A 20836-nucleotide genomic window follows, 5' to 3' on the forward strand; every position below is an offset into this window, starting at 1 on the left:
AGCATGCCTCAGTACACCAAGGGACCACGACATGTAGTAAACATGAAGTGTGAGGAATAAAATGTTCTGCGACGGCAAGGGTAACATTTGTAAGGAATTCTATTTTGTCATCACAACTGGGGAAATGTTTGCCGAAGGTTGCCAGAGAGGAGTAAAGCCTCCAGTCAGCCTTAAAAAGCTGCCAACTGGGTTTGCACATAGGTGGGGTAGGAGTCAACAAGTGGATAAAGCTTGGGAAATGGTTGCTGGAGTATGTGACAGAGAGAAAGAACCACTCAAGATGACAGGCGAGATGGGCAGTGCAGAACGAGAGGTTCAAATGGGAGTGGTGTGCATGGTGTCTGAAAGGAATGTGGGTGCTCTAATGTTAAGACAAATGAGGTTGAGCTGATTGAGAAGGTCAGCCAAGAGTGCACCTCTCAGACAGGTTCTGGAAGAGACCCAAAGGGGATGGTAAGCATTAAAGTCATCGAGCAACAAAAAGGAGTGAGGGAGTTGACCAATAAGCTGGAGGAAGCTTGCCGTGGTGACACCCAATGACAGAGGGACGTAGACTTTGCAAAGACAAAAGGTGAAGCTAGGAAGGATAATGTGGAATGCAACAGCTGGAGCAGAGTGTTCAGCGAGATTGTCTGGCTGTGAACATCATCTCGCATGAGCAGCATGACTCCCCCATTAGATGGAATTCCATCCTTGGGGAGAAGGTCAAAATCGACTGGAAGGAAATGCAAGAGGTCAAAGCGGTGGTGAGGACACAGTTTTGTTTCTTGGACGCAGGAAACAAGAGGACGCTGCCAATCCAAGAGCAGCCGTAATTCCCCCTTGTTGGATCTAATGGTGTGAACATTCCATTGCAGGAAAGTCATGACTGGAAAAGAGAAGGAAGGATCAAAGAAGGGTTGTCACATCGGTGGCAACCAAGTGCCAGCCTTCGAAGGCTCACTGCTACAGTGTGCAGAGACCAGAGGATCCTGTTCCATGAGATCTACAAAGGCATCGGTATTCTCTCTGGGTTGGTCTGCGGATTCCAGGACAGAAAACCAGTAAGAAATCCAGCACCGGCGAAATGGAGGTTGGTCAGGTGAGGGTATCATGCAGCGACACTGTTGAAGAAGATCTCCGAGTCAGGGAAGGAGAAAACTATACTTGTTTCCAGAATGAGATTTAATGAGATTTTCACTCTGCAGCGGAGTGTGCGCTGATATGAAACTTCCTGGCAGATTAAAACTGTGTGCCCGACCGAGACTCGAACTCGAGTTCGAGTCTCGGTCGGGCACACAGTTTTAATCTGCCAGGAAGTTTCATATCAGCGCACACTCTGCTGCAGAGTGAAAATCTCATTCTGGAAATATCCCCCAGGCTGTGGCTAAGCCATGTCTCCGCATTATCCTTTCTTTCGGGAGTGCTAGTTCTGCAAGGTTTGCAGGAGAGCTTCTGTAAAGTTTGGAAGGTAGGAGACGAGGTACTGGCAGATGTAAAGCTGTGAGTACCGGGCGTGAGTCGTGCTTCGGTAGCTCAGTTGGTAGAGCACTTGCCCGCGAAAGGCAAAGGTCCCGAGTTCGAGTCTCGGTCGGGCACATAGTTTTAATCTGCCAGGAAGTTTCATATCAGCACACACTCCGCTGCAGAGTGAAAATCTCATTCTGGAAACATCCCCCAGGCTGTGGCTAAGCCATGTCTCCGCATTATCCTTTCTTTCGGGAGTGCTAGTTCTGCAAGGTTCGCAGGAGAGCTTCTGTAAAGTTTGGAAGGTAGGAGACAAGGTACTGGCAGATGTAAAGCTGTGAGTACCGGGCGTGAGTCGTGCTTCGGTAGCTCAGTTGGTAGAGCACTTGCCCGCGAAAGGCAAAGGTCCAGAGTTCGAGTCTCGGTCGGGCACACAGTTTTAATCTGCCAGGAAATTTCATATCAGCGCACACTCCACTGCAGAGTGAAAATCTCATTCTGGAAACATCCCCCAGGCTGTGGCTAAGCCATGTCTCCGCATTATCCTTTCTTTCAGGAGTGCTAGTTCTGCAAGGTTCGCAGGAGAGCTTCTATAAAGTTTGGAAGGTAGGAGACGAGGTACTGGCAGATGTAAAACTGTGAGTACCGGGCGTGAGTCGTGCTTCGGTAGCTCAGTTGGTAGAGCACTTGCCCGCGAAAGGCAAAGGTCCCGAGTTCGAGTCTCGGTCGGGCACACAGTTTTAATCTGCCAGGAAGTTTCACTATACTTGTTTGATTTCTTAGAGTCTTTGTGGCTGGCAGATGAAGACTCAGATGCTTGTTGGCTGAAGGGACGTAAGAAGTCTTCACAGGAGTCTTTATTTTGTCCTATCCAACCTGTCAGTTATGAAGCAGGTGATTTCGCCACAGGGGCCATGATTTCTTGGCTTGTTGCACAGCTGGAGAGGGGGATGCTACCGTGATACTAGGGGATTTTACAACTGTAGTGCTGACTTTAAGGTCACAAGTCTGCATGGTCGTGTCCTTCATAGAGCAAGGTACTATTTCCTTCACCCAAATCTCCCGGATGGCCCACTCATCGAGGTGCACGGCACATTCTTGGGAGGAGGCTGGACATGGGAGTCTGGCTGGACATGGGAGTCTGGTTACAACATTGACAGTGGTAGCAATGCATCACATTTGGAATGTACAGTCAGACCATGATGACTTCATAGCCTGTTCTGACCCTCGATGGAAGCACTACTCCATCAAATGTGAGAAGAGGAGTATGTGTAGGCACTAAGGTTGCATTAATCTTTCTCATTACCCGATGGACTGCAGTGATGCCCTTGTCAGAGAAGTAAGTTTGGGTTTAACTCTCTGTCACACCATCAAGCAGTCGAGCGTGAATAACACCATGCAAAGAATTCAGCGTTTGATGGGCCTCGACATGAACAGGATAGCTGTGGAGGAGTGAAGCTGCAAACAGTTGTTGGGCTTGAAAATTAGAACTGGTCCCCAAAACCAAAGTTCCATTAAGTAAGCGAGAGCAGGATTTTATAGGACTTGCAAATGCATCAGCATCTTTCTGAATAATAAACAGATAAACGGCATCAAAGGGCTGATCTTCTATTAGTGTGTGGTACCATGAGGAACTGAGGTGCAGCTTAGAGATCCTTTGAATCTTTAGCCTCATTCCGTTTAAGTTTATATATATAGACTGACACGGTGATTGGCTCATCCCAAGAGAATCTCCCATGATTGCCAGTATCACTGATGGCACGCTCCTTACAACTGGGTTCCCCCCTCGGAGGGGAGCTAACCTGCCTTAGGTGATTGTTCACACCTCAGGTCACACCTTCTGAACTCCTGACAGAGGAACCAGTTGGCAATTTGGGAAGGTAACAGCTCAGGCAATCAACCCTCCCTGTCTCTGTCCTGTACCATCGGGTACATGTGAACCCTACCTGTCACCCGGTGCTGGGAATTTATGTGTTACCCAGTCGCCTGTTACATATCAAAAATTGGGGCCGACCTTCATGAGCACACAGAGAGAAAGAAGAAATACAAAAACCTCAAATACTGAAACAGAGGAAGGGTAGGAGATGGAAGAAAGAAAGAAAAAACAGATGGTGTTTGTTCTGATGTCAGGCTGTTAAAACCTCAGAACCCATTCCAAAAAATGTCTCAGACATGTTATCCAAGGAAGGGGAAAAGAATAGCAGAAGGATAGATATGCAGCACAGAAAGGGAAGAGGTGCTGCAGAGGCTGGGGCCCTGTAGTAGCCAAGCATGAATTCACCAAGGCGTGGCAAGACCCCTGGGGGATTTTTGAGAAAAGACCATAGAGGTACAGTTTATAGGCAGTGACGCAGGTAAGCTGGTGAAAACCTTCAGGAGAATAGTTAGTGCAATTCTAGAGCATGGTAATGAAGCCTTTGTCTGCAAATAGAATGACTAGATACTGAGTGGGATGAAGGATATGAACAGCTGGTCATTCCATAGGTGTGAAGTTGAGGTCACTGTGATGGGATTTGGGGAGGCAAGGTGAAATCGGATTATCTGGAGGAGACTTGAGGGGAATAGGCAACATATGGTTAGAGAGAAACTGCATCTGTTTGAAAGAAGGTTACGTGTGTTCTTTCAGGTGGTTGTGGTCAGTAGGGATGAAAGGGACTACAAAACATACAAGAGTGGATTAAAAAAAGAGATCACCTTTTGCCATCATCTGACAAAACTAACAAAAATTGCAAGTCCTTTACATGCCTTCTAAACATTGGAACTTTCTTCCTTTGTCTTAATAAGAACACTGATACTGGAAAAGAAATAATGCAATTCATTACATATGTGTGACATTACTTTCACACTTATTAAAACTTTCTCAAGAGATTATATTCACACACTCTTGCTAGCAGGGTACATGGTGTTCAGTGAAGTTTTTGGATCTGATAGACATATTCCGCGTAGTATCCAGTGACAAAAAAAATAGTTAACTCATTCTGAGTTACTATTGTATTATATTGCAATGAAGACTATTAAAAATTGTAATAAATAATACAGATCACTGTTTCTCCTTCACCTACCAATGTCAGATTTTGCAAATGACAGTTAACTGTGGACTGGCCAAAATCGTAAGGTGCTGCATGTGACACAGCTATTCTTGTACTCTACAACATTTAAGTTGGGCAACAGTCTCCTTGGGTTCATTTGTGGTTACTCCTTCAGCTCATGTATATTGGATACCACCTTAGGTGTAACAAATACTGGCCTCTACACAGAAGTCTTATTTCACATTTTGTGAAGGAAAAAAGCAGTATATGATACTCATACTGGATTCAACTGTTAAAAGGATTATTGAACACACCTTTATTCTGAAAACATTAAAGTATTTCATTTTATTTAGACTCAGAAACATTGTACATGGTACACAAGACACAATCTTACCTCGGAAAAGGACTTAAGTGCGAAGACAAATAAGATGATGTGGTTAATGCCGATGGAATTCCTCCAATATGTACTTTGGCAACCATGTTCAAACCAGTATACAGCACAACACCACCTGACAAATCTATTGTTGCTATCATGTTTATCTTCTGCAGAAATAGCAAGAGGGAAAAATAAATGTTTTTAAAATATAAACTTATATTTCTTAAATCACATTCATTATCACACACAGACACTTACCGGAAGAGGGGCAGCATCTTTAGCTTGAATCGCACAAGCAACCCCAAAGATGAGTTGCTGTTCATGGGTCAATTCAAGACGCATGCACATCAGATGCTTTCGAGCTGGTAGCATGTAACATAAATACATCTGCCCAACCATATCTGTCACAAGAAATGCGTGTGATGCAGCACACGCTATTCCTTCCCTATAATACATACATTTTATGCCTCAGATTATATGAACTACCAGTTCAACATGTTGCTATGAAATACATGAAACTTAAGTATCAAATATATCCTCAATTTAATTAATAGGCATTGATCTGGTAAAATTCCACAAAAACAAAAGGAAAAGAAAAAAAAATTAGGATGAAAATTTAATTGTGATGAGGGACTGGAATTCAGTAGCAGAAAAAGGAAGAGAAGGAAAATAGTTGGGATAATATTGACTGGAGGAAAGGAATTAAAGAGGCAGAATTTTGCACACAGCATAATTTAGTCATCATTAACATTTGGTTTCAGAATCATGAAAGAAAGCTGTATATGCGGATGAGACTTGGATACCCCTGATTGATTATATAATGGTATGACAGATTTTGGAACCAGGTTTTAAATTGTAAAATTTTTCCAGGGGCAGATGTGGACTCTGACCACAATTCATTGGTTATAAACTGTAGATTAAAAATGAAGACATTGCAAAAAGTTAGGACATTAAGGGGATGGGGACCTGGAAAAGTTGAAACAACCAGAGATTGTGGAGAGTTTCAGAGGGAACACTGGGCAACAACTGACAAGAACAGGTGAGAGGGATACAGTGGAAGACAAATATGTAGCTTTGGGAGATGAAATAGTGAAGGGGGAAAGGAGCAAATAGGTAAAAACAAGGCCTCTAGTAGAAATCCTCGGATATTACAGGAGATACTGAATTCATTTTATGAAAGGAGAAAACATAGAAATCCATCAAATAAAGCAGGTGAAAGGGAATACTAATGTATAGAAAGTAAGACTGACAGAAGTGCAAAATGGCTACGCAGGAATGGCTAGAAGACAAATGAAACGATTTAGAAGCATATATCACATAGGGAAAGATATGTACCGCCTACAGGAAAATTAAAGAGGCCTCTGGAGAAAAGAAAAGCTGCTGTATGAATATCAACAGCTCAGATGGAAAACCAACAAGAACAAAAGATGGAAAAGGTGGAAGAAATCAGTGTGTCTATACAAGGGAGATGAATTTGAAGGCAATACTACAGGATGGGAAAAGTTAGTAAATGAGAGAGTGTTGGGAGATAACAATAGGTTGCAAAAATACCTACACCGAAACAAAGCCCTGAAGTACACCAAAATTTCCTCGGAATTCTTGAGACTCTTTGGAAAACCAGCCATGACAAAACTATTCTATCTGATTTGTAAGATATATGAGACAGGTGAAATATCCACAGACTCCAAGAAGAATGTAATAACTCCAATACCAAAGAAAGCACGTGCTGACACGAAAGAATATTACCAAACTACTAGTTAAATGTTGCAGTTGCAAAATACTAACACGAATTCATACCATAAGAATGGAAAAACTGGTATAGGCTGACCTCAGGGTAGATCAATTCAGATTTCTGAGAAACGTACGAACACGTGAGGCAATACTGACCATATGACTTCCCTGAGAAGATAGGTTAAAGAAAGGCAAAGCTATATCTACAGCATATGTAGACTTGGAGAAGGCTTACAATGTGTCACATCGTCACTGCACAAAAAAGCATTTTTGTTTCGAAATATCTGATTCCGTTAAAAGGAAAAATGGGAAGAGTATATTTCAAAACAACTATTTTGGGAATGGTTTCATATCTCAGTCACTTTTATATGACACCTAAGTTAACTGTTATTAAATAAGGAAGAAATTATCTACACACACACACACACACACACACACACACACACACACACTTAAAGAGTAATGTTGTTAATATCATAAAAAACAGCATGTGAATTCATAATGCTGCCATCAGACCATATAAGCCACGAATGAAACCCATTTCAAGTTACATAGCCCAACAGTGTGTCTCTTCACAACTACAAACTGAAACTGGTCAATGTGACTTATTCAGGTCTCTCATGGTACATATCATTGGATTACATTCAAGATGAACATTTCTTTTTTCCTTGTTCACAATATCTCAAGATGAATCTTTCTTTTTTCCTTGTCTACAATATCTATTATTCTTTTACAAATGAGCACATGACGCTCATTTTCAACAATGCATATCACCATAGGGTGTTGACAAAAAGAAAGACACATTCCTATGGTCAAATAATAGAGTAAATCTTCTTTCATTCATTAGTGTTACCAAAGCCATCCAATGTCTCTGGCATATTACTGCACCCTCTTTGTTGAAACTTCACTGGTTAAACAATTTTCCATCCTAACCTCCTTTCACGCCCTGCTACTGATGTTCAGGCTCCTGTACACAATCAACTGAACTTATTTATCAAATTTGCTATTTTCTGTCCATGGGTTTGTCAAACATGCCTTTAAATGAACAGGTACAATTTGCTGTTTAACATCACTTTTGAAGTAGATGCTGTTGGTGTCATTAAGTATTTTGACACATGTGGGAATGGCATTTTCTTGCACTGAGTTCAACAATGCATATTAAGAAGAAAAAGAAAACAAGACACTGGTGTAGGGAATTGTTGAAACTGAAAGAGAAATATACTTATGAAACTCTGCTAAAGGAAATATTGCACTCAGAGCCTGATCATTACATCATAGCCCAGTCAACGAAGAGCAAAAAAATCAAACGGGGGAAAAAGTCACGTAATCACGAATTCATGTACAGAGGCAGGCAGGAGTGTCATGAACACCATACAAAAAATCCCCACTGGTGGAGTGTAAGTGTGGAGTTGGGTAGGGGAGGGGGAGCATTAAAGATCACATTTTTACATTTTTCTTGAATAATTAAAAAACTGCAGCTATTAGTGACAATGTTTCACAGTACAAAATAAAACTAGATTAAATTTCCCACAAAATTCATTTTTTTGCCAAAAGTAATAGTTTCTATATTGCAGGGGATGGAGAAATGGTAAATTATTAAGCATAGTGACTTACTCATATAAAATTAATGCTTCTTGTTAAATGGAGCGTGTTAAGAATAAGTACTAAATGTGTGTACCATGTTAAAGCGCAGAAGGGATTGTTGTTGTTGTTGTTGTTGTTGTGGTCTTCAGTCCTGAGACTGGTTTGATGCAGCTCTCTATGCTGATCTATCCTGTGCAAGCTTCTTCATGCTTAGTGTATTCATCTCTTGGTCTCCCTCTACGATTTTTACCCTCCACGCTGCCCTCCAATACTAAATTGGTGATCCCTTGATGCCTCAGGACATGCCCTACCAACCAATCCCTTCTTCTAGTCAAGTTGTGCCACAAACTCCTCTTCTCCCCAATCCTATTCAATACCTCCTCATTAGTTACGTGATCTACCCACCTAATCTTCAACATTCTTCTGTAGCACCACATTTCGAAAGCTTCTATTCTCTTCTTGTCCAAACTGTTTATTGTCTATGTTTCACTTCCATACATGGCTGCACTCCATACAAATACTTCCAAAAACGATTTCTTGACACTTAAATCTATACTCGATGTTAACAAATTTCTCTTCTTCAGAAACGCTTTCCTTGCCATTGCCAGCCTACATTTTATATCCTCTCTACTTCGACCATCATCAGTTATTTTGCTCCCCAAATAGCAAAACTCCTTTACTACTTTAAGTGTCTCATTTCCTAATCGAATTCCCCCAGCATCACCCGACTTAATTCGACTACATTCCATTATCCTCGTTTTGCTTTTGTTGATGTTCATCTTATATCCTCCTTTCCAGACACTGTCCATTCCATTCAACTGCTCTTCCAAGTCCTTTGCTGTCTCTGACAGAATTACAATGTCATCGGCGAACCTCAAAGTTTTTATTTCTTCTCCCTGGATTTTAATACCTACTCCAAATTTTTCTTTTGTTTCCTTTACTGCTTGCTCAATATACAGATTGAATAACATTGGGGAGAGGCTACAACCCTGTCTCACTCCCTTCCCAACCACTGCTTCCCTTTCATGCCCCTTGACTCTTATAACTGCTATCTAGTTTCTGTATTATTAATGGGATTATTAATGGGTAATTTTTTCTGAGGGTGTAACAGCGTGGAGGGGTTGGAGGAGGGTAAAAGCATGAAGGAAGGTAGGTAAGTAGCCAGATTGTGGTGATGCACTTCCCTTCTTCATAGGTCTGCAAACTGAAGAGCAAGCAGGAGCAAGTGTGTGTGTGTGTGTGTGTGTGTGTGTGTGTGTGTGTTTGACTTCACAAGCGCTCAACGGCGAGCTGATCAGCATCCTGACACATTTTACAAGGAACGAATGTGGATAAAATCACTAAAATTGTTGCACACAGTGAGGAAGAAACCTACAAAATGATGCTCCTACACTCACTCTAACATCAATCACATTTGCTCATACAATCACTCATCTCACACACCTTAAGGCAATGGAGAAAGGGTAAAAGATGCTGTATGAGTGATTAAAACACAAGTAAAATGACAGAAGAGCTAAAATAACAGCACAGGCAAATGTGACCAGCTGACCACTTACAAAAAACATGGGTGAGCCAGTCACACTGGCAACACATTAGGACCATCTCTCTAAAATCTTGGAAAAAAATGTTGGACAATTCAGGAAACTTTAAAACTCTAATCACATTCATTGTCACATAAAACAGAGGTTAAGTCCATCAGCAAATCTGGTGCTGCCCTCTGGTCTGACGATAAAACACTATCTAACAAAATGTGATGCACAGTGATCTCTATGCCACAAGCACCATGCATTGGAGGATCCTCCCACCAGTGCAAGAAGCCATATGTAATAGGGTTGTGACCTATGTGAAGACAAGTAAGGAGGACACTGTCCTGTCAATATGGGTGGAAAGAGATACATCATTGCCCTGTTGTGGGCTTTACTAGATGGAGTTTATTGTCTGTCACTTCTAACAACTCATCCTCCCATCCATGTAAGACTCTGTATCTCACCAGCGAGGCAATAGCATGCACAGCGATGGTACACCGCACCAACTAAGGATCGCGACACACCCTCTTGGCTTCTACATCTGCCCATTCATTCTCAGCAATACCCACATGACATTGCACCAAGCAGAAAGACACCTCCACCAGCAAGGCAATAGCATGCACAGCAATGGTACACCGCACCAACTAAGGATAGCGATACACCCTCTTGGCTTCTACATCTGCCCATTCATTCTCAGCAATACCCACATGACATTGCACCAAGCAGAAAGACACCTCCACCAGCGAAGCAATAGCATGCACAGCGATGGTACACCGCACCAACTAAGGATCGCGACACACCCCCTTGCTTCTACATCTGCCCATTCATTCTCAGCAATACCCACATGACATTGCACCAAGCAGAAAGACACCTCCTCCTCCAGCAATTGTAGTTGAAAGAGAGCATCCTGGACATTCTGGACTACTTTATCTGCTGGGTAGAAACATTGTAGAGCATGAAAGACACCCAGAGAATTGAAGCTCACATGGAATTTAGGACACGAATCACGTCTCATCTGCTCCAGTGCTCCCAAGGCGGCATATAATTTCGGGAGGTTCTTAACTTAGGATCTAGAAGTTTATGCCAACAGAGTCCCATTACACAATTGCCTGACTAATTTTAAAAAGCCAACCTGTTGGATATAAAGGCAAAACCTTCTCAAAATACTCTCTTCCCACTCGACTATTAAAAATGCATTCTTGCCAGCAACAATTACTCTAAATGTCATCACTCTCAATAATTCCTGAATAGAGAAGAGTGGCTACATGAGCCCTCTTACTTCACTGCGTGTTGGCACCTACCAGCAAACCAAACTTTCTGCTGGGAGGAGGAAGAGTAAATTTTGAAGGATCCATCTTGATCCAAAGAGCAGCTAGGGAAATTAAAGTCCATCAGGAGAGAACCCCACGTGCACAGGTAAGCCTTATAAAACTAAGGTGCGGCAGGTTCCCCAGAGGTTGCACGCCAATTACTGTTTCACTTCAGCCACACACCTCATCAGAGTGCAGCGCACCTTTTGAGACTGAGGGTTTTTTATAGAGGTTTTCACCATCCTCATGATCTGGTCAGTCAAGCCAAAATTCCCGCTCCATGTGACTGTGACACACGCCCCAGTCTATCTACTCCACTATGTCACAAAAAATACAGGGTGTTTCAGAAAATTATACCAACCCTCTGCAGTGCACCTTATGAATCACTGGTGACAGAACACAAACATGCTCATGGGATGTTTATTTTCCACAAACTGCATTAACACTGCATGGAATACAGATATGAGTTCCTAATAATATTAATACAAGAAACACAATTGGGGAGAATCTACGAGGGTTGGAACTTAAATAGTGGCAACTATTTATTCACAACTGATACAAAAGATTACATGTTTGCACCTGTTACTGTCCTTCACAGTAGTCACCAGCATTGTGTACAAACCGTTGCCAGTGACATGGAAGGCATAGTATATCGTTAGCAGAGCCTGTTCTGTTGATGATGAGAATGGAGCAGTTATGGTGATTCTCGTGTACAACTGTGACAGTGTTATCCTAAAACATTATGTACCTCCACAGCAGGCCGTCAATACACAGTATTACTGTTCGTTTTTGGAGCATCACCTGTGACCAGCTTTGCAAAAGAAGTGGCGACACTTTCTGCGCAACCCACCCATCATTTTGCACAACAATGTGCTGGTGCATATAGCGCAAGGTGTGGCTGCTCTGTTCAGTCGATGGGACTGGGAAGTACTGTACCATCCACCATACTCCCCGTACTTAAGTCCTTGTGACTCTGATCTGATTCTGAAGATGAAGGAACCACTTCGCGGCATTCGCTTCACACCTCTTCCAGAGATTCTACAGGCAATAGACCACTCTTTTACACCATCAACAGAACAGGCTCTGCTAACGATATAATACGTCTTCCACATCGCTGGCAACAGGTTCTACACAATGCTGGTGACTACTTTGAAGGACAGTAACAGGAGCAAACATGTAACTCTTTTGTATCAGTTGTGAATAAATAGTTGCCACTATTTAAGTTCCAACCCTCTCACATAAATCTCTGCACACAGTTCTACACTGCTCGAAGAGAAATAAATTCAGGAGCTGTAACACTCTTCTGGGATGGGCAGCTCCCCCAACAAGAGCATTACTCACTTTTCATTTTGCAGGCAGCAATATACCTCCCCAGAATTTCCCATCCAGTTCTCTTATGTGAGTAGACAAAGTAACTCTACTGAGCTCATGTTTATATAGTGGAGTCATCAGGTGAGTATTTCCTTTCAGTTGTTAAGTGAGCTATTACATAAAAAGAGTTAAAAAGCTCGAGCTGTCAACCGTCCACCAATTTCTCTGGCTGGAATACTTTTCGTAGCGTGAGGAGTATCAAATGCATCATCCAAGCCTCGGCTCTCCCAACACCTGAAGAGGCTCAGAGGCTTAAATTGTCTCCCTCTGCAACAGAAGTAGGTCACCTAGGTGTTATAATATTCAGATATTTAAACATAAGTCAAGCAGTGCATTACAGCAGTTTACTGCTCTAGTCTTGAGCATGATCAGTCCCATTCCAGCAAACATATTCATACCTACCTTGGAAGGTATAATGTGGCTGTTTTGTAAGTAGCTCTACTCAGTGCAGCCAATTCTAGAAGTCTAGCAATACCCAAATGGAAGGAATCTATGCATCTACTACTAACACAGTGAATGGTGTGAGAAGTGCAGTAGCTTTCTGATCATTCATCAATTCACCACCAAATGACTACAACACAATCACATGGCTTTACGAGACACTGTCAATGATAGACAACAGCAAGATGCTACATTTAACAATCCCATTCCTTTCCCCCTAATGCTACAAAGAATGCTGACAACATCACACTTACAAATCATTTTCCTCTCTAGCATTATAGAACAATGTTCAGACATTTATTTAAATTCTGTCTATATGCATTAGTATTATTAGTAAAAACAAGCAATTGAAAACCCTGGATGGAATAATGACAATATTATGAAAAGTTCAGATTGCTACTTACCCTATAGGAGAGATGTTGAGTCGCAGACATGCACAACAAAAAAATTGCTAAACAAGTAAGCGTTTGGCCAAGAGGCCTCCTTTTGATTTAGACAACATACACACACTCACACGTTCACACAAACGCAACTCATGCAAACATGACCACTGTCACTTTCTGGCCTCAGCAGAGAGTGACAGTGGCCGTGTGTGTGTGTGTGTGTGTGTGTGTGTGTGTGAGGTGCATTTGTGTGAATGTGTGTGTATGTTGCCTAAATCAGAAGACTGCCTTTGGTTGAAAACTTACTTGTTTTGGAGTCTTTTTTTTTTTTTTTTTTTTTTTTTTTTTTTTTTTTTTTTGTGCCTGTCTGCGACTCAAGGTCTCCGCTATATGGTAAGTTGCAACTATCCTTTCCAAAACATTGTCAGAATTATTATTAGCTCGTATCTGTATTCAGTGCACTCTGCGGAAAAGAAACACCTGTGGGTATTCCTGCACACTGCATCAACAGTAAATTCAAAAGGCGTCCTGCTTCGTGAAACATCCTATAGCTGCTTTGTGCGATGTGGTGGGGTACAGAGAGTGGGGAATCGCTTGCTCGCTCTTCAGTTTGCAGACCTAAGAAGGAGAGAAGCACATGACCACAATCCAGCAACCTACCTTCCCTCGTGCTTCTACTCTCCTCCTCCCCTACCTCAGAGCACCATAAACCCCTTAATACACTTCTATTGTAATTAGACATTGTACACACATTTTGTATTTGTTCTTAATGCAATTTGCTTAATGATAAATATTAACTTTATGTGATTAAAACACTATTTTTAATAGTTTGCAATTTTTCCATCCCTTGCAATGCAGAAACTGTTAGTCCTAGAGAAAACATAAATAGAACTATTTCTGTAGGAAATTAAATTTAGTTTCATTCTGCAATGGGAAACATCTTCACTACATTACAAGCTGCAGTTCTCAAGTTATTCAAGAAAAATGAAGGAACTGACCTTTAAAGGCCTCCCCACCCACTTGCTCTCATACGACAGATGGGGATGTTTAGTATGTTGTTCATAAATATTCTCTCCTCCCACTGCACAACAATTTGAGACTACAGCTTTTTCTCCTTAATTCCTGCACTGGCTGGACTACCAGTTTTCTCTAAGTGGACTTGTTACAGCTATTTGGCCCTCACGATGAAAAAGAATACACAACTATGTAAAAATTTATTCTCTTCTACTTGGTTCACTATTGAAAGTTCACTAATATACCATAATGTGGTAACATAAACATTTTACATCTAGGAACCAGCGAGTTTCGATTTATTTTATTGCACTCCTGCTTGTATGTTGTGCTTAGAATATTTATTTTCATCTTAATCTCTACTTGCATAATATATGACTGGGAAAGATGTAGCAGCTCTGCCATTTTGTTAATTGCCAGTGCTCTCAAATGCACAGCAAAGCATCAATACAAACAACGTCCACTGTCTTGTCAAATCTGCCGACAATTGAAACTTCCCTCAAATACAGCAAACACACGCTACATTTAACAAACACATCACCATACACAGTCAAATATTTAACAAACTTAGTAAAGTTTAACAAGTTATTTGATAGTGTAACAGGACCTATATCCTTGGCAACGGCAAGTTAAGACTCTACAAAAATCCTATTATCATCATGTGACTATTTGGTAAGGCCCTTGTCAGTAACTGTGGAGAGAAATGTGTTTTACAACAACTGCCTCTGGTAAACTTTTAGGATATAGCAGAAAAATACTAGGACTCCTACGAATCATGAATCTTGCTGAGATGCAGTGGTCTCTGTGCCTCTATGATACAGGCAGCCCTATCATAGGTGAAACAACTACAGAGAGGTATATGTGGAGAGGCTACACAAATTTGTAGTTCCTGAAGCAGTACTCAATGTTTATAGGGGCAACAGTCTGAAGAACTGACTGATCTGTCCTTGCTATGTTGATATCAAACTATCAAACTGCAAACACCTGTTCTGGCCCCAACCCCCTACACGTCCCCTTTCCATGGGGACATGCAGCTCTGCTGTTGGGCTAATGATGATGGCAGTCACTTGAGTAAAATATGCCAGAAGAAGAACAGTTCCCCAACTGGATCTCCAGACAGTGATTATCAGGCAGATATATCCATCAGGGAAAAAAAAAAAAAAAAAAAAAAAAATGTCATTCTGAGGATCGGAGCATGGAATGTTAGATACTTTAGTAAGGTGAGTTTAAAAAGGGAAATGGAGTCACTCAAAATGGATATAGAGGAAGAATAGGACTTCTGGCTAATGTGAGTACAGGCTAATAAACACAGAATCAAATAGGGGTCACACAGGAGTAGGCCTAATAATGAATAAGAAAACAGGAATGCAGGTAAGTTACAGTGAACAGCATAGTGAATGCATTATCATACACAAGACATAGACACAAAGTCAACACCTACCACATTAGCACAAATCTATATGTCTACATGTTCTACAGAAGACGAAGTGATTGAAGGAACATATGATGAGATAAAAGATATTATCCACATGATTGAAAGAGAGACAAACTAATTGTGATGGAAGAATGTAATTTGAGTGCAGGAAAGGAAAGAGGAGGAATAGTAGTGGGAGAGTTAGGATTGGCAGAAAGGGAAAAACACATAAGCTGCCTGGCAGAAATTTACACAGCATTTCCAACAGGTGGTTTAGGAATCATGAAAGGTAGTTGTATATGTGGAAGAGACCTAAAGGCAACAGAAGGTTTCAGATGAAGAAAGCCAGAAATTTTGAATTCAAATTTTAAACTGCAAACCATTTCCAAGAGCAGATGCAGGGTCAAGTCATAATTGATTGGTTACGAACTGCAGATTAAAACTGAAGAAACTGCCAAAAGGGAGGAAATTTAGGAAATGGCACCAGGATAAACTGAAAAAACTGTTTGCGGTGGAGATTTTCAAATGGAGCACGTGAGAAACAGGGGAAAGAAATACAATAGACAACAAATGAGTAGCTTTGAGAGATGAAATAGTAAGAGCAACAGAAGATCAAAAAGGAAAGGCCCAGTAAAAATACTTGACAACAGGAGAAAATGTAAAAATGCAATGAACGAAGCATGTGAAACAGAAAATGGATGTCTAAAAACTGAAACTGTTAGAATTTGCAAAATGGCTGGAGGACAAATGCAAGGCTCTACAAACATGCATTGCAAGAGGGAAGATAGATGCTGTCAACAGCAAAAGTAAAGAGGTATTTGGAGAAAAGAGAAGCAGCTGGTGAATACAAGAGCTCAGATGGCATGCCAGTACTAAGTAAAGAAGGGAAAGCTGAAAGATGAAAGAAATATACAAAACGACTATACAAGGAAAACATACTTGAAGACAATATTAACAGAGAAGGAGGAGGATGTAAATGAATATGAATTGGGAAATATGACAGAGCACTAAAATACCTAAGGCGAAACGAGGACCATGGAATAGACAACATTTACTCATAATTATTGAAATCCTTGGGATGTCAGCTTTGACAAAACTATTCTACCTGATTTGTATGATATATGACTACCAAATTAACCTCAAACTTCAAGAAGAATGCAATAGTTATAGATTTGAAGAAAACAGATGCTGTTAGGTGTGAATTATACTGAACTATCAGTTTAATACCCTACACTTGCAAAATACTGGCATGAATTATTTACATAAGTATGGAATAACTGACAGAGGCTGACAATGGGGAAGATCAATTTGAGTTTAGGAAAAATGTAGGAACAGATGAGGCAATAGAGACACCACGACTTATTTTAGAAGATAGGCTAAAGGTAAGTAAACCTATATTTATAGGATATGTAGATTTAGAGAAAGTTTTTGACAATGCTGACTGGATTACACTGTTTGAAATTCTGAACATAACAGTCTGGATAAAATACAGAGAGTGAAAGTTTATTTGCAACATGTATAGAAACCGGACCGTAGACACACCAGTCTAAGGACACAAAACAGAAGCAGTGATAGAGTACAAAGTGAGACAGGGTTGTAATCTACCTGAAGTGTCATTCAATCCGTCCACAGATCACGCAGAAAGGGGATCAAGGAGAAACCGGAAAAAGGAAATAAAGTTCAGAGAGAATAAATTAAAACTTTGATGTTTGCTGATGACTTTGCAATTCTTTTGTGGAGGGAAATGGATTGGAAGATCAGTTGAATGGAACTGTTATTTTCTTTGAAATGGATTATAAGATGAACAACAAAATTAAACAAAGTTAATGGAAATAGTCAATTTAAATCAGGCAATGCTGAGGGAATTAAATTAGGAAATGAGACACTAAAAGTATCTGATGATATTTGCTACATGGGCAGCAACATAATGTAATGGCCAAGGAAGATGGGTTATAAAACAGAGCGGCAATAGCAAGAACATCATTTCTGAAAAAAGGAACTATGTTAACATCACAAAATGGGATGGTGCAGAAGAATACTGAGGATTAAAGGAGTAGATCAAATAACTTTTGAGTAGGTTCAGAAACTAACAGGGGAAAACCTCTCTAAATGAAGAGATCAGTTGACAGGATATGACAGGCGGCATCAAGGGATTGCCAGTTTTGCAATGGAGGGAAAAGCTGTGGGTAAAAATTGTAGAAAGCAACCACAGCTTGAGTACATTAAGCAGGTTCAAATGGAATAAGTGAAAAGGGTTGCACACGATAGACTAGCTAACAGAGCTGCATCAAACCAGTCTTCATACTGAAGACAACCACAACAACAACAACAACAGCTACAGCAACAATTACATTGTTTCATAATCTGTTAAATCACTTCTCCTCTTTATTTGGGTAATGAGCAGGTGTTGTACTTTGTGTTTGTGCAGAAATGTGTACATTATCCCACTAACACTTAGTGAAAATTAGCTCCCAGTAACATTTTATAGTCATTTCAAATACGGTCATTATCCACAGTGGTACTGTTTATGACATCAAAATGAAATGGATAGAATGATACTCATCATATACAGGAGATGCTGAGTGCCAGACATTCACACACACACACACGTGTGTGTGTGTGTGTGTGTGTGTGTGTGTGTGTGTGTGTGTGTGTGTGTGTGTGTGTGTGCGCGCGAGCGCGCGCGCGCGCGCGCCACGCACACCCACGCACGCACGCGCGCGCGCCACGCACACCCACGCACGCACGCGCGCGCGCGCGCACACACACACACACACACACACACACACACACACACACACACACACACACACACACACACACACACACACACGTTTTGTCTTCAGCTGACAAAGGACTTAGTCCAATAGCTATAACATCTTTTTCCAATGTGCCTGTCTACCACTCAACACCTTTATGTGCTGAGTAGCAACCTATCATTTCATGTTGTTGTTATTCTATCTCAAATTTTCCAGTCATTTGACATTCAAACGTATATGACTGGGGACAAAAAAGAGGAAAGAAACCACTGTTGATTGTCTGTACTGTCAAATGTGAATGGTATTAGTGTTTGGTAAAGCCCTACCAACAAAGAAATATAAAATTAATATGTTGCTTTTGTGCATGTTCCATTACACTTTCACTAATGGCCCACAGCAATAAGGAACTCTGGTTCCAGAAAATTCCACTTTAAGAGCCCCAGTTGTTGACAACTTCTCTGATTTCTATCCTCATCTTCCAGTGTAATGTTACTTCGACAGATTAGCTGATGTCTCTTGATGAACAAGTCTGCAATCTGACAACTGCTTTTGTATGCTAAGCAATAAATAATTTTAATAGCACAGGCTGCAAACAAACATCTTGAAAGCTCAATATATCAACTACTATCCACAGAACTGCAAACAGCCTTTGGAAGAACAGTTTGCTCTACCATTTCCTTATCATTGTCGCCACTTGTGTTCTGTTCTGTTTGAGATAATATCCATACCTGCACTTATTTAAGTAACTTTGTCTCTCAACTGAATTATTATTATTATTATTTCTTTCCTTTCTCAGACGTTATGTCTGGTTAAAAATGGAAAGTGACGCGGACCTTGATCAAGCGTGACTTCCTTTTAACTGTGTGGTATACGTTACATTGCATTTAGGAACTTCTGGGTAATTGAACATGTATCAATAATTACAGATTTCTGTAATTGTATATATACGTTTGGATGTAGCTGTATTGGGTTGATGTACAGGTGGATATTGTGTGGTATGACTCCTGTAGTTTATAGTACAATTGGTATAATGTCAACTTTATCCGGATGCCACATGTCCTTGACTTCCTCAGCCAGTTGGATGTATTTTTCAATTTTTTCTCCTGTTTTCTTCTGTATATTTGCTGTATTGGGTGTGGATATTTCGATTAGTTGTGTTAATTTCTTCTTTTTATTGATGAGTATGATGTCAGGTTTGTTATATGGTGTTGTTTTATCTGTTATAATGGTTCTGTTCCACTATAATTTGTATTCATCATTCTCCAGTACATTTTGCGGTGCATACTTGTATCTGGGAACATTTTGTTTTATTAGTTTATGTTGTATGGCAAGTTGTTGATGTATTATTTTTGCTATATTGTCATGTCTTCTGGTGTATTCTGTATTTGCTAGTATTGTACATCCGCTTGTGATGTGATCTACTGTTTCTATTTGTTGTTTGCAAAGTCTGCATTTATCTGTTGTGGTATTGGGATCTTTAATAATATGCTTACTGTAATATCTGGTGTTTATTGTTTGATCCTGTATTGCAATCATGAATCCTTCCATCTCACAGTATATACTGCCTTTTCTTAGCCATGTGTTGGATGCGTCTTGATTGATGTGTGGCTGTGTTAGATGATACGGGTGCTTGCCATGTAGTGTTTTCTTTTTCCAATTTACTTTCTTCGTATCTGTTGATGTTATGTGATCTAAAGGGTTGTAGAAGTGGTTATGAAATTGCAATGGTGTAGCCGATGTATGTATATGAGTGATTGCTTTGTGTATTTTGCTAGTTTCTGCTCGTTCTATAAAGAATTTTCTTAAATTGTCTACCTGCCCATCATGTAGGTTTTTTATGTCGATAAATCCCCTTCCTCCTTCCTTTCTGCTTAATGTGAATCTTTCTGTTGCTGAATGTATGTGATGTATTCTATATTTGTGGCATTGTGCTCGTGTAAGTGTATTGAGTGCTTCTAGGTCTGTCTTACTCCATTTCACTACTCCAAATGAGTAGGTCAATATTGGTATGGCATAAGTATTTATAGCTTTTGTCTTGTTTCTTGCTGTCAATTCTGTTCTCAGTATTTTTGTTAGTAATAAATGAAAAGCACCAGTTTGCTTTTGTTCTACAATAAACAATAAGTAAACTGGTGCTTTTCATTTATTATTATAATGTTGTTCTACCAAGAACCAACGGAAGATTCTGTTTATATGATTTTTGTTAGTCTTTGTCTATATTTTTCTTTTGGTTCTTCTTTAATATTTGTATTATCTATTCCTATTTTTTGTCTGTATCCTAGATATTTATAGGCATCTGTTTTCTCCATCGCTTCCATGCAGTCGCTGTGGTTATCCAATATGTAATCTTCTTGTTTAGTGTGTTTTCCCTTGACTATGCTATTTATCTTACATTTGCCTGTTCCAAAAGCCATATTTATATAATTGCTTTATACTTCTGTTATCTTTAGTAATT

The 20836-nt window shown here is 40.4% G+C and overlaps 1 protein-coding gene across 2 annotated transcripts in view; it reads right to left on the bottom strand.

The window, feature by feature from the left end:
- Nucleotides 1–20836, bottom strand: part of LOC126465310 (anaphase-promoting complex subunit 1) — a 335155-nt gene that overhangs the window by 228387 nt on the left and 85932 nt on the right. For both annotated transcript variants that reach the window (XM_050096297.1, XM_050096296.1), the window contains exons 9-10: nucleotides 5110–5296; nucleotides 4870–5018 (exon numbers count right to left, since the gene is read on the bottom strand). In XM_050096297.1, coding sequence (XP_049952254.1) covers nucleotides 4870–5018; nucleotides 5110–5296 — 336 coding nt within the window. The remainder of the gene's footprint in view (nucleotides 1–4869; nucleotides 5019–5109; nucleotides 5297–20836) is intronic.

The sequence above is a fragment of the Schistocerca serialis genome, chromosome 1 (genome assembly GCF_023864345.2).
Source record: "Schistocerca serialis cubense isolate TAMUIC-IGC-003099 chromosome 1, iqSchSeri2.2, whole genome shotgun sequence".
Classification (NCBI taxonomy): Eukaryota; Metazoa; Arthropoda; class Insecta; order Orthoptera; family Acrididae; genus Schistocerca; species Schistocerca serialis.